General features: G+C 36.7%; 1 protein-coding gene across 1 annotated transcript in view; it reads right to left on the bottom strand.

The window, feature by feature from the left end:
- Positions 1–10738: 10738 nt before the first annotated feature.
- Positions 10739–13110, bottom strand: part of PLCZ1 (phospholipase C zeta 1) — a 37704-nt gene continuing 35332 nt past the window's right edge. The window contains exons 10-11 of the mRNA XM_004435507.3: positions 11622–11771; positions 10739–10828 (exon numbers count right to left, since the gene is read on the bottom strand). Coding sequence (XP_004435564.3) covers positions 10743–10828; positions 11622–11771 — 236 coding nt within the window. The 3' untranslated portion in view covers positions 10739–10742. The remainder of the gene's footprint in view (positions 10829–11621; positions 11772–13110) is intronic.

Here is a 13110-nt window from a genome sequence, read left to right as displayed (position 1 = left end):
TGCAATCATAGCTCAACATACAAAAATTGATCAAGGTAATGTTAACAGAATGAAGGAAATAAAACACATAATCAACTCAATTGATACAGAAAAGGAAAAAGTACTCTTTTCTCAAGCATGAATTCTATTTTACCTAATCTAAAAAGAAATTTTTCTGCCATGCAAACCTCCCTTCTGTGCCTGCTTCACCAAGATGTACGTATAATTGACTCCATCAAGTGTGAAAACCTAACCTGCCATAGAATGAAGTACATTTGGGACTCTGCCAGGTTATTCTCAACAGAAATCTGGCAAAAGGTCAAATCTTGAAGCAAAACAAAAGAGACAACCAGAAATTTGCAGAGTTTGGTTTGTTTTTAAAAAAATCTTAAGACATTTTTGCTTTTGCTTTTGTCTAGTTGCTTTCTTAGTCAACCTCTTTGTTCTCCAATACCTGTAGTGAAAAAGGAGAAAAGAACTAACATTTGTTGAAGACCTGTGTATAAGGCACTTCACCCATGGTATATGATTTAATCTTCACAAAACTCTGCAAAATAAGCAATGGTATCTCCACTTAAAAAAAAATGAAATCTAAAAAAAGTTGAGAAATGTCTTTGTACCCAGTAGTCAAACCCAGTTCTGGCTTGACTTCAAGGTCAACGCAATTTCTACCACACCAATCTGCCTCAAGATTAGGGACTCGGCCCACAATTCTACAAGATTCTTTTCCCAGTGAACAGAACAGGGTAGAGAGTAGAGTGGGAAGCTTGGAAAACTTTGGATCCTGAAGAGGAATAGAAGAGATGAGAAAAGATTTTTACCCAAGGTCTACCTTCAGGAGACAGTACCTACAAGATAATCAGATTTCTGATGTGGTAAGATTAATACCCACTTAGCATTTCTTGCTGATAATTATGCTGAAAGAATCTCTAACTGTTTCTCAACCTCAATTTGTATTATCAGAAACATCCCCCACTTCACCTCCTCATTATCCTAACCTCTTTGTGTCTCTCAGGGACTAATGGATAATGGTATTTAAGAGATTAAAAAAATCCAGCCGTATCTTCAATAAATTACTTCATCAAGATTACTCAGGCGAGACAGGGACTGAGAGCAGCACTAACATGCCCGCCATCTACCAACACTGAAACACCACAGCCCTACAGTCCCTTGCCTTCTCCAAGGAGCCCATGCCTGCTGGACCATCACCTCCTGACACAGTGAAAATAGGACCCACACCCTGGGGAAGCCTGAAGATCTTAGTGTAATTCATCTCCCTCTGCAAAGTGTTGCTCCCATAAAGCCAACTCACCACCAGCCCACAAGAGGGCGGTTTATCATTCTCTGGGTAGAAATGCTCAAACCCCAAAGCTACACTTATTGCCCAGGGATACTGCCTGCTGCCACACATTTCAGGCCTCCCCTGCTCTGAGGCACATCTGCCCACTCACTGGAATATGCAAGTGCAGAAGGAGCTCACCCAGCCAAAAATTCTGATTGATCTTTTTAGATTTCCAATTACAAATGCGAGCAGAAACAAAAAAATCATTTGTTATGTGAGAAAAATAATAAGAGAATAGAGAAGCTTCAGGTGAGGAATCAAAGTAACTTCCCCCATTGAAAAAAGCTAATGCAAAAAATGATGATAATGGCGACAATACTTAATACTTATATGGGGCTCATGTTTCAGGCACTCATGCTTCATGCTCCAAATTCTTTACATACATTTGTTAATGTAATCCTTGTAACAATGATTATTCTCTTGATTTCCCTGATGTGAAAACTGAAAAAAAAAAACGAGTAATTTGCCCAAGGTCCCACAGCTAGTAGGCAGCAGAGCATATGAACTGAGGAAATCAAGTGCCAGAATCCATCCTGTCAACCACTGAGCTGTATTCCCTTTCAATTATACTCATGGCCAGTATTTTTCATCCTTATTATGTGGCAGGCAGAGTAGTAAATGTTTTACATACGTTATATCATTTAATCTTTGCAATAAATCTGTTTGGTAGATATAATTACCCTAATTTTTAAAAAATCTAATTCATATTCTTAGTGAGCTCCTAGAAGATATTGTCTTAGTCAGCTCAGGGTGCTATAACAAAACACCATAGACTAGATGGCTTCTAAAGAAATAAACATTTATTTCTCACAGTTCTAGAGGCTGGAAAGCCCAAGATCAAGGTGCCAGCAGATTCAGTTCCCAGTGAGAGCTCTCTTCCTGGCTTGCAGATGGCTGCCACCTTCTTGCTACATCCTCACATGGCAGAAAGAAGCAGCTCTGGCGTCTGTTCCTATTCGTATAAGGGCACTAATCCCATCATAGGGGCTCCACCTTCGTGATCTCATCTAAACATAATTACCTCCCAAAGGGGTCTACCTCCTAATACAATCACATTGGCAGTTAGGGCTTTCAACATATGAGTTTTGGGGGAACACATTCAGTCCATTACAGATATGAAATCTTAAGATTTTATATATGCATATATACACACTCCCTTAAAACAAGCTCAATATGGAAATAAAGTGTTTCCCTGATTGCTAAATTTTTCCACAATTGCAAAAATTACACACACACACATTAATATCAGAATGGACACTGCCAAAAATCAGATTATTGATTTAGACATTCCAGTTGTCTGTGTTACAGAGAACTGGAACTGAACTTAAATATTACCTAGTTCAGAAACCTCACTTTTGAAGAAGAGTAAATAAGCAGTGAGAGGTGAAGGGCCCACCCAAGACAGCTACAGTATACTATTTTGAACGCGTTACTTAACCTCTTTATTCTTTAATGTCTTTATCTGCAAAATCTCCTGGGATTACTATGATTGTTAAAGTAGTTAGTGCATATAAAACACTTGGTGCAATGCTTGGAATATAGTTAGTGCATAATACATGTCTTTATTACTATTATTATTATATTATCATCATTGATGGCAAACACAGGTCTCCTGATGCTCAATTCAGTGTTCTTTTTACATTATCACCCTGAACCATTTTAAGTATACTTTTCTAACCAATAACCAGAATCAGCAATGCTTATATTGTCGGTCAAACAATCTTTCAAATAAGTGCCTTTACTTGATCAAATCAGTTATGAAGCATTCATTTGGGAAAATCACAGGAAAAACATAGATTATGGTTATATTTATTATGAGGATCAAACTAAATAAAGTATGTGAAAACATTTTGTAAACTGCTAAGTGCTATACAAAAATAAGATACTATGCATTTTATTGGATTGAATCCATAATAGAGTGAAGAGGGTTGGGAAGAAATAGACACATAGAAAAATACAATGTGGTCATGGCATCTGTGAGTAATAATGGATGGTGTGTGAGTGAGCCAGCATAATGGAGAAAGCCTGAAACTGAGAAGAGCGAGTGGAGCCAACACTCCAGAGCGATACCATCCACAGGGTATGCACCAGCCCCTTGTGACTACTTAAATGTAAGTGAATTAAAATGAAACAAAACTAAAAATTCAACTCCTCAGCAGCACTAGCCACATCACAAGTGGTGAATAATTACATGTAGTTAGTGGCTACCCTATTGGACAGAGCAGATATAGAATAATTCCATCATTGAAGATAATTCTATGGGATGGCAGAGCTCCAGAGAAATGATGAAGGAAGAGGAGATTTGAAATTTTTTCCAAAATACAAAAAGAATCAAAAGAGATTATTCTATTTCATGGTGGATCATGATTTATAGCTTCATAGTTTTCGATGTTTCCCAGTTTTGCAGAATTAGCATACGTTACTTTTCAAAACTGTTATGTGTTCTGTTTATTTATTTATTTATTTATTTATTTATTTATTTATTTATTTTGCTGAGGAAGACTGGCCCTGTGATAATATCTGTTGCCAATCTTCCTCTTTTTTTGCTTGAGGAAGATTAGGCCTGAGCTAACATGTGTGCCAATCTTCCTCTATTTTGTATGTGGATCACCACCAAAGCATGGCTGATGAGCGGTGTAGGTCTGTGCCCGGGATCCAATCCCACGAACCCGGGCCACAGAGTACACCAAACTTTAACCACTATGCCACAGAGCTGGCCCTATGTTCTGTTTTTTTAATGAGAAAATACAGCTGTCTCCTCATTCTAACTTAATTCTCAGCACCTCTGTCACTTACCATCTCTTCTGCAGCAACCCCATCTTAATCCTCCAGGCTCAATCTTCATTGCTCATCTAGCCAAAAACTTTCTTGAATTAAGATGAGTTAGACTTTCAATTGATTGTTTCTTTACTATTACTCATTATGTCATATGCTAGTTACCTCATTTCTCACTAGATCATTTAATGTGTTACCTCTAATTATGTAAGTTTCAGTACAGAGTTTGAAATTATAGTCAAATAACTTGAAAAAGAGAAAACTAGTGTAAATCTCAAACAAACCAACTATATAAAAATAGACGTACTATTTAATACACTTTTAACATTCCATGTGCTGGAGGCTGATTTGTATTCCCGCTACCTATCACACTTGAATGAACACGGAAAAAAATTAGGGCGCTTGTTTTCATTCTTTAACATTTTCTTTTCTGACTCTGATTTTCTTATTGACCAAAATCCGGAAGAGCAGCAAGTCACATCAAGGAACATGACCATTCCACTGGTGACTCATTGGGAGGAACCAGCGGAAAGATACCTCAAACTTATTCTCTTCCCTCCCTTCAATCTCCTGGTGGGCTTCTCCCTATGGTCTTTGTATTTCTAAAAAGTCCCCAGAAGATGCTGTTGTTACTGGTCCGAGGACCATACTTAGAGAGCACTGCATTTGAATAACTTGAAGAGCTTTTAAAAATCACAAAACCCAAGCATGCCACACTAATTTCATCAGAATCTCTGAAAATAGTTTTAAAAATGTTCCAGATGATTCCAGTATGCAGATAAGTTTGAGAACGACTGGTCTGGACTAATAAAAATAATTATATGTGTATTCTAAATAGATAGATTTAAAAAATTCAAGCATAAATCTATCCTTTATTTTGGTTAAATATTTATAATTTACTAACTTCAGAATAAAATGTGTGATATATATGTATGAGCATGTGTGCACGCTCATGTATAAGGGTTGGCATATGTGTGTGTTTGTGTGTGCATAAATTAGTTTTAATTAATCTCCAAAAGAGGTTAGTTAACATTTTAAAAACTCTAGTCAGGAATCCATATTCCAGAAGTGGCTACTGTAAGAACTTCAAATATCCCTGCCTATGTCTATACAATAGAGTATGTCAATTAGCATAAGGGATATTAGAAATAGGTTTCATTGGTAAAATGAATGGTGTTCAGGATATGTGGGTGGGCCATAAATATTGTACAAGCATCTCCACATGTTTCTAGTGAGCCCAGAAGCCCACAGAGTCTAGAATAGCACTCATGCCTAGCACTTCACTCAGTCTTGTATCCTTTAATTTAAGGAGGCTTATATCACCTGATCTGATTAGAGGCTTGGCTAATCCTGCCGTTAGAACACATATTGTCACATCTGAGTCTGGTAAAAACCTTTCGGATACCATTGATGCAAGTTATTGGTCAGAATGCCCAAAAGAGAGCTGAGACTGTGCTACTTTTTTAGGGTTTGTATTTTTTCAACTTTTTTTGAGATCTAATTGAAGCTCACTAAATTTCAAATGTTTAAAGTGCACACTTGGATCAGATTTGACATATGTATACCAGTATTAAACCATCACCACAGTCAAGATAACATTTCCATCACTGCCAAAAGTTTCCTCATGCTCCTTTTAATCCATCCCTCCTTCCATCCCCAACTCCATTCACTGATTCTCTTTCTGTCACTATAGTTTTCATTTTTTGTAATTTTAAATAAATAGAACCACACAGTACATACTTATTTTTGCTTGTATTCTTTTATTCATTGTAATGATTTTAAGATTAATTGATATTTATGCATGTTTCAATCGTTTAGTCCTTTTTATTGCATTAAATAGCATTCCATCGTATGGATATAACAACACAATTTGTTTATCCATTCACCTGTTAATGGACATTTGGGTAGTTTGCAGTTTGTGGCTATTATAAAGCTGCTATAGACAGTCATGTATGGTCTTTGTATAGACATGTGTTTTCATTTCCCTTGGGTAAATAGCTAGGAGTAAAATGTCTGAGTCATATGTAGGTATATGTTTAATTTTATAAGAAACTGTTAAACTGTTCTTACAGTCCCACAAGCAGTGTATACAAGTTCCAGTTCTCTATGTCCTTCCCCACATTTGGTATGGTCACTTTTATTTTATTTTAGCCATCTTAATGTTAACTCACTGTAGTTTTCGTTTACATTTCCCTGATGTATAGTGATGTTGAGCATCTTTTCATATGCTTATTGGTCATTCATATATTTTCTTTTGGGAAGTGCCTGTTGAAATATTTGGCCCATATTTTACTGGGTTGTCTTCTTTTTATTGAGTTGTTAATTATATTCTTTATATGGTCTAGCTACAAGTCCTTTGATAGATATGTTAAAGATATGTTCTCCCATTCTGTAGATTGCCTTTTCATTTTCATAATGCAGTATCTCAAAGAGAAAAGTTCTTTTTTTTTAAATTTTAATGAACTTCAATTTATCATTTCCTTTATGCTTTATGCTTTTAACATTCCAGGAAACCTTTGCCTACTCCAGGGTTACAAAGATATTCTACCTGCTTTCTTCTAGAAGTTTCATAGTTTTACATGTAGGTCTATGATCCATTTTTAATCTTTGTATATTGTGTGATATAATCGACAATATTTGTTTTTTTCAGATTGCCCTGGATCAACAACCTTGGTTCTATCATTTACTGTAGAACCTAGATAACTCAATCTTTCTGGCCCTATTTCATTAACAATAAAATGTAGGACTTCTGAAAGGATTAAGGTTAATTTATGTATAATATTAAGCACATGTAAGACACTGTTAACATTGATAATCTATGTGACTATCATATTAGAAAAGTGACTGCCCTGGGAGAAAAATGGGAAAGATGATGGAAAATGTGAAAGTTAAAATGGTGTACACATGGAAAGCAGAAAGAAGGCACTGGTCCGTGAAAATATATAGGTTTTTAAGGCATTTAACACCAACTCACCCTCTACCCCCATGTCCCACGTGCTGGATGGTATATAGGTATACAAGACACATAGAAGACCATCCTCTTCATAGATTCAAATTCTATATTAATCCACCCCTTTGATGCTCTAAATGGAAATTTCTAGTGTCTGGTAAAAATAACTTAACTCTGAATGCTACAGAGGGCTCAAATTTTTATAGCCTAAGAATCCAGAATGCATCATAAGAAGGCTTTGTTGGTACAAATATTTCCAGAGGGTTATTACTTGGAAAGAAATGCAATTCAACAAATGTTTATGTAGTACCAAGATTATGGAATTTCAATAACCCTGTAAAATTGAATCCAGTCCATATATTCTCCCAACAAGATGTTCATTGTTCAAGCCCATAAGCGGTTCACTAAAAGTAAGGGATTCTTCTCTCTCTATACTAACCCATAGGGTGAGCTTCTTACCATTGTGACTCCCAAATATCCCCTGAGATTTGCACAAAGATTTTGACTGGAACCCCTGGAGGCATTATCTGGGGTGCATGTGTCTGCATACCTCAAAAACACCACACACTCCCCCACACCCAAAATCAACATCAAGACCTCCTTTTTATGGCTTCAGGGAAGCTTTCTTTCATTCCCCTTTCAGAGAGAGGGCATCTCTATTCTTTAGCAGCCAGGATCAGTGGCCTCCAGTGGCCACCATCTCTAATCAAAAGTCAAAGTCAGTCTAGATGGGGAGATTGTGCTCTGCATGTTTTCTATTTGAGGCCCTAAACAACCCACAAGCAGGAAAAAAAAAAAAAAAAAGCTCAAAATTGACAACACAATAAAACTTTCCTGTCACATTGATCAATACAAGGTAATAAGTATTATGAAAGGAGAAGTCCAAGTTTATGTCAATGCCCTCTAGCTATACACCACCAGGAACATACACAGCTGGCTTTATTGCTCATGGCAGTGAGAGAGATGCACAAATGGGGAAACATGGGGAAGCTCAGTGAAAGGGTGTTGGAAAAGACGTACTACTGGATTTAGGCTTGTGTTGGATGATTCGGGAGAGGATTCAAGAAACAGGGCTCTCCTCTGTGTTGGATGTTGTCAAGAATAGGAGGCAATTGTCTGATTGGACTAAATGTCATCCATAAGATAGGAGGAATAAATCAAACCTAAGGGTATAGTTGGTAAAGAATCAACAGTCGTTCACGTTAACCAGGATAGAAGAATGTTTGGCATTTTTGTGTTTGGACGATATTCATGCTTTTGTCATGTGTTCAGTCATGATTACAGTCTGGTCTTGCTTTTGATCCATTATGGTCACAGAGTGGCGTTGTCTGCTGTTGCTGTTCTGTGCAATTGTCCACATTCAACAGGAACACACCATGACCTAACGGGTGTCAGGCCAACTCCCAGCAATGCAAGGCCTCCTGATAGAGCGGTCAGTTCCCAGCTGTCACTTACATCAGTTGTATGGAGACATAAACCAAGGAATTGAACCTAATCTAGGAGATCATGGATGGCTTCCCTGAGGAACTGACATTTAAACTTAGAGTTTAAAAGTTCAAAAGTCTTCTTTTGCCACAGCAGAGAGGTTCATTTAGTTTTTTCTTCTGTTTTCTTCCACTCGTCAACACTATTTTTTCCTACAAGTGAATTATGCCTAGAAAGCATGAATCAAAGCTGGCTTCTCACACTGTTCCCAGCCTTCTCTAATGTAAGAACATTCCCTGGCTGTAGAGTTTCTATGGGTGGTAGCTGTTACAAGGTCTTGTGAGAAAATAATAATAATAATAGCAGCTGTATTTAAAGGGTAAAGTAAATGGTAAATAATGCTAATAACAGTGGAACCAAAAATGTTTAAAGACGTCACAAGATTATTGGACAGGAAATAAAATAATCTAATATTTCCTTTCAAAATTCCATATCTAATGTAGAGCAGAATATTAAAAAAATAAAAGATTTGGTCTTCAGAGTTAGTGAGCTGAGTTTGATTGGTACCTGAAGAAAAAGTGAGAAAAGAAAATATAGCCTTTTTTTCTCCCTTATTTCAAATCTTGTTGGTATAAATGAGAAATAAAAATTTATCTTGCTGCACAATTAATAAACTTGCCTGCAAAACTCACCTGATCAAAATCTTTAAATCTCACAAAATTCCAGATTGTCAAAAGATTTTGGGAGGTTAGAGAAGATTGAAGCCTTGGGTCAATGGGCTGAATATCCCACCTGCTATTAGGCTGAACAATAGATGATTTAAATAAGATCCTTCTATAATCTGGCAAAATGGAAGCATCTCTCTGAGAATTGGCTGTGCACCCCTACTGGGAAGAGTGTACCCTGATCTTGAATCCAGAGAGCCCATGGTGGGTATCTGGATGATTATGCACTGAGTAATTTGGGACATTTCTTACTACTTTATGGTTCGGATATTTGAATTCCCAGTGGCATTACTTTAAACATTTAGTTCTGAGAATAAACCTTGGTAATAGTAAAGCATGGTAGATGGGTTATTCTGTATTTTTCTGGAAATCAAGAGATAATGCATTAGTATATACCTCAAACAAATAATCATTTTTGTTATTTTAGTTATAAGCTCAGATTTAATTTCAAAAATTACCTCTGAGGGCCCCCTAACTTGTCAAAAATTTTGCTGGGTGCTTTCCTCACTACCATGTAGCAATGTAGTATAATAAATACTAACACGCCTGGTTTTTTGAAGAACAGTTGATAAGGAATGATATTCTTCTACATATGACATTTAGTAAAGCATAGTCCTGCTGATGGTGAGAAGCTCAACATACAAAATAGCACAGGAATCTCATCTCTGACCAAGAAACAATCTTCAGAGTACATTTAGTACAGATTCAGAAATATTGCAAATGCATTCGGAGATCCAAGCATGTAAGTCCACATAGTAGATCTCTTTTATAGATATAGACTCTGAATACAGTCTGAATGCAAATCAATTTCATATACACTCATAAAAATGTCTGTATAATTACAGGGTACCAAATCCAGTGCACAGCATCTTAGACCTAGCCTGAGGATGCAGGGGCTAATCACTCTCTAGGACATGAAAGGGCACAAAGTCCCTGGGAATCTAATTCCTTCCCACCACAATGTGCTGTAGTTGGTGCCTGGAAGTTAAAACACTTTTAGATTTCACATTTCTTTTATACTGCCAAATATTTGCCAACATATCTTATACAATCAGACATATTTTAAAAGCTTGTAAATTCTACTAACTAAAAATGATACAAGCAAGTTGAAACAGCAGCCTCAGCAGCAGAGAGGCAGGAGAAACTGGCTGACAAGAATGTCACACTGAGGGGTCCGCCTCATGGCCTAGTGGTTAAGTTTGGTGTGCTCCACTTCAGCAGCCCAGCCCAGGCACGGACCTGCACCACTTGGTGGTGGCCACGCTGTGGCAGCGTCCCACATACAAAGTAGAAGAAGATTGGCACAAATGTTAGCTCAGGGCAAATCTTCCTCAGCAAAAAAAAAGAATGCCACACTGAGTCAGGACCCTCTGAAGTTTCCATTTTCTTTTTTCTACTGCTCTATTTTGCATATTTAAAAGTGAGTTTGCTCAATATTTTTTTGTGTGTAAATCATTTTGTTTTAAAAAAGGAAAAAGATATGAATATTCATTTTGGCTGTTTTATTGTGATGCATAGCTAACAATATGTCAGGTACCCTTAGTTGCTATCTGATGTACCAAACATAAATAAACAGTGAAGCAGGCTCAAGACTCTCACCCATTTTGGAAAACAGAGGAACACGACGGTAACCTACCAAAGAAATCGGATATAATTAGAACAATAAAAATAAATTAGTGATGTTCCAATGGTGCTACTGAGAAAGAATATATCTTTACTAAGCATCTATAAAAACTATGACTGTATAGTTATATTCATCTTGTATACTAATTTTCCACAAAAGTAAAATATTTGAAGTTTCTATTCTGACTTCCTACTGCTTAACACTAAGCGCACAGCTCACGCTTCTCTCCCTTCAAATTGCAACGTGCTCCAAAATTAGACACCACCCTTCTGCTTCGGAAAGACTGTTTCCTAAGTACATCTCAGATTCGGTGACAACAGTAAACAGACTGAGACGAGGTAATTGGGAGCACAGTGTAAATCTCCCTGGTAAGGTGACTGAGACATAAAAGCAGCCTTGAAAAGAGTTAAGAAAGGATAGTCTCGGGCTCCAGTCTCTTCTCCTTAGGCAGGAAGAATGAGTCACTGCTTCGTGCTTCTGTTTCATCCCCATCCTTCATTTCTTTATGGTAGTCATGACTACTCTTAACTGAAACAAAAGAGCTGTGATCCATGTAAAGAAATGCTCACACATGCCCAGTTTGCCTAATTAGTCTTCCTAGCAATCACACACCCCAATCCCACCTTCCATCTGAGAACAGATTTCTGCAATTCCATGGAGAGAAAATATGTGTCAATACATAAAATTTCCTTTACATCTGACTGTCATGGATAGAACTATTTGGTATATCAAAGTGTGGCTCTGGTAAACTCACATTATATTTAAATGTTGGCACTACCATCTTACTTTTAGGAATATTACCTTTGTTCATGCATAGAACCGGTAGAGTATATTGCCCGAGAAATTCATTTCCAGCTATTAAACCTTGATTTTCAACAACAAAACGTATCAATGCCAATTCTGGCACCTGAATAATAAATGTGAATGTTTCATTCCATCTTGGACTAAAAGCTGAAATATAAAGGAATAGATAGAATCAAAAAATCATAGACATTATCTCTAGGAAAAAATGCATAACACCTGTTTAAAATTTTTTTTCAATACTTTAATAATAATAGTAATAATAGCTTGTGTTTTAGAGCACTTAAATTTTTAATGCACCCAATGAGAAAGGAATAATAATGTCTATAACAATGTTTATTGCGTGTTTACTATTGCTGGGCAATATTCTAAGAACTTTAAATAGATAATCTCATTTAATCCTCACAGCAACACCATCAGGGTTATTACCATCCACATTTATAGATGAGAAAACTGAGCCCCAAAGATGTTACATAACTTTTTAAGGGTTTCACATACACAGCACTAAGTGGCAGGGCAGGAATTCAAACAAGTGAACTCTGATTTCAGAGCAGAAATGTTTGCTCATTAGGCAATATGACTGCTGTGTTCAGGCATTTCATTAACAAAGAAATGGACACATGAGGAAGTTAACTAACATCATTTTTCTAGACCAGGTCCTATTACGGAAAGAGCACCATTGATAGCTGGTGGTCTGAAAGCTAGATAATGAGTGCTCTAAAGCCAGCTCTTGTCCCTGCTTTGACTAAATTCTCATTTTGAAGTCCAAAGTTCATGAGTATTTTAGGTCTATATCAAAATAGATCATCCCAAACAACCAATCTCTTGCCAAACAAGAAATCCAAATTGCATCAGTGTGACCCAAATCATCCAAAATTTAAGCATAATTTAACAGAATCCAGAAATTCACATCCAGATCAAGCATGCGCTCTACTTAATAAAGACTCAAAGGTTCAGAGAAAAATAACATGAATTGTTTTCCATGTGCAGAGTCAACTCTACACCTGCTATGTCAACAGCTTTTGTTGTTTGAGTTACATTTTCAGAAGTGTTGAAGAATTTGTGACTAATTATACTATGTCTATGTTTTCTACGGTGTATCTGTGGTCACAGGCACACATTTACTAGATAGTAATCCATAATGCAGTCTATGCCCATGAAAATAGTAAACCAGTTGAATAACGGTTTGCTGGAATTAAGACTGTATCATCTTGCCACAAGAAGAGAAATAATTCCATGGAGTACAGGAGCAAGTTTAAGAGTTAATTCCTTATAGACATTGCAAAATCTCTGCACAAAATTCTTATACTGATTTCTTCTTCCTCCTCCAGCTCTACTTCAGTACTCTTTTTTTCCTCTCTCTCTCTCGCACATACACACAAAATCATATATTGATTATATGAGTCTTAACTTTTAGTTGCCAAAGTAAAAAACAAAAAGAGGAAACCAGGATACCAAATTTGATAGTAAGAAATATAGTTTTTCCTAG

This window comes from Ceratotherium simum, chromosome 17, assembly GCF_057802395.1.
Source record: "Ceratotherium simum simum isolate JZ-2026a chromosome 17, ASM5780239v1, whole genome shotgun sequence".
In the NCBI taxonomy this organism is placed as follows: Eukaryota; Metazoa; Chordata; class Mammalia; order Perissodactyla; family Rhinocerotidae; genus Ceratotherium; species Ceratotherium simum.
This window is presented reverse-complemented; position numbering and strand designations above follow the sequence as displayed.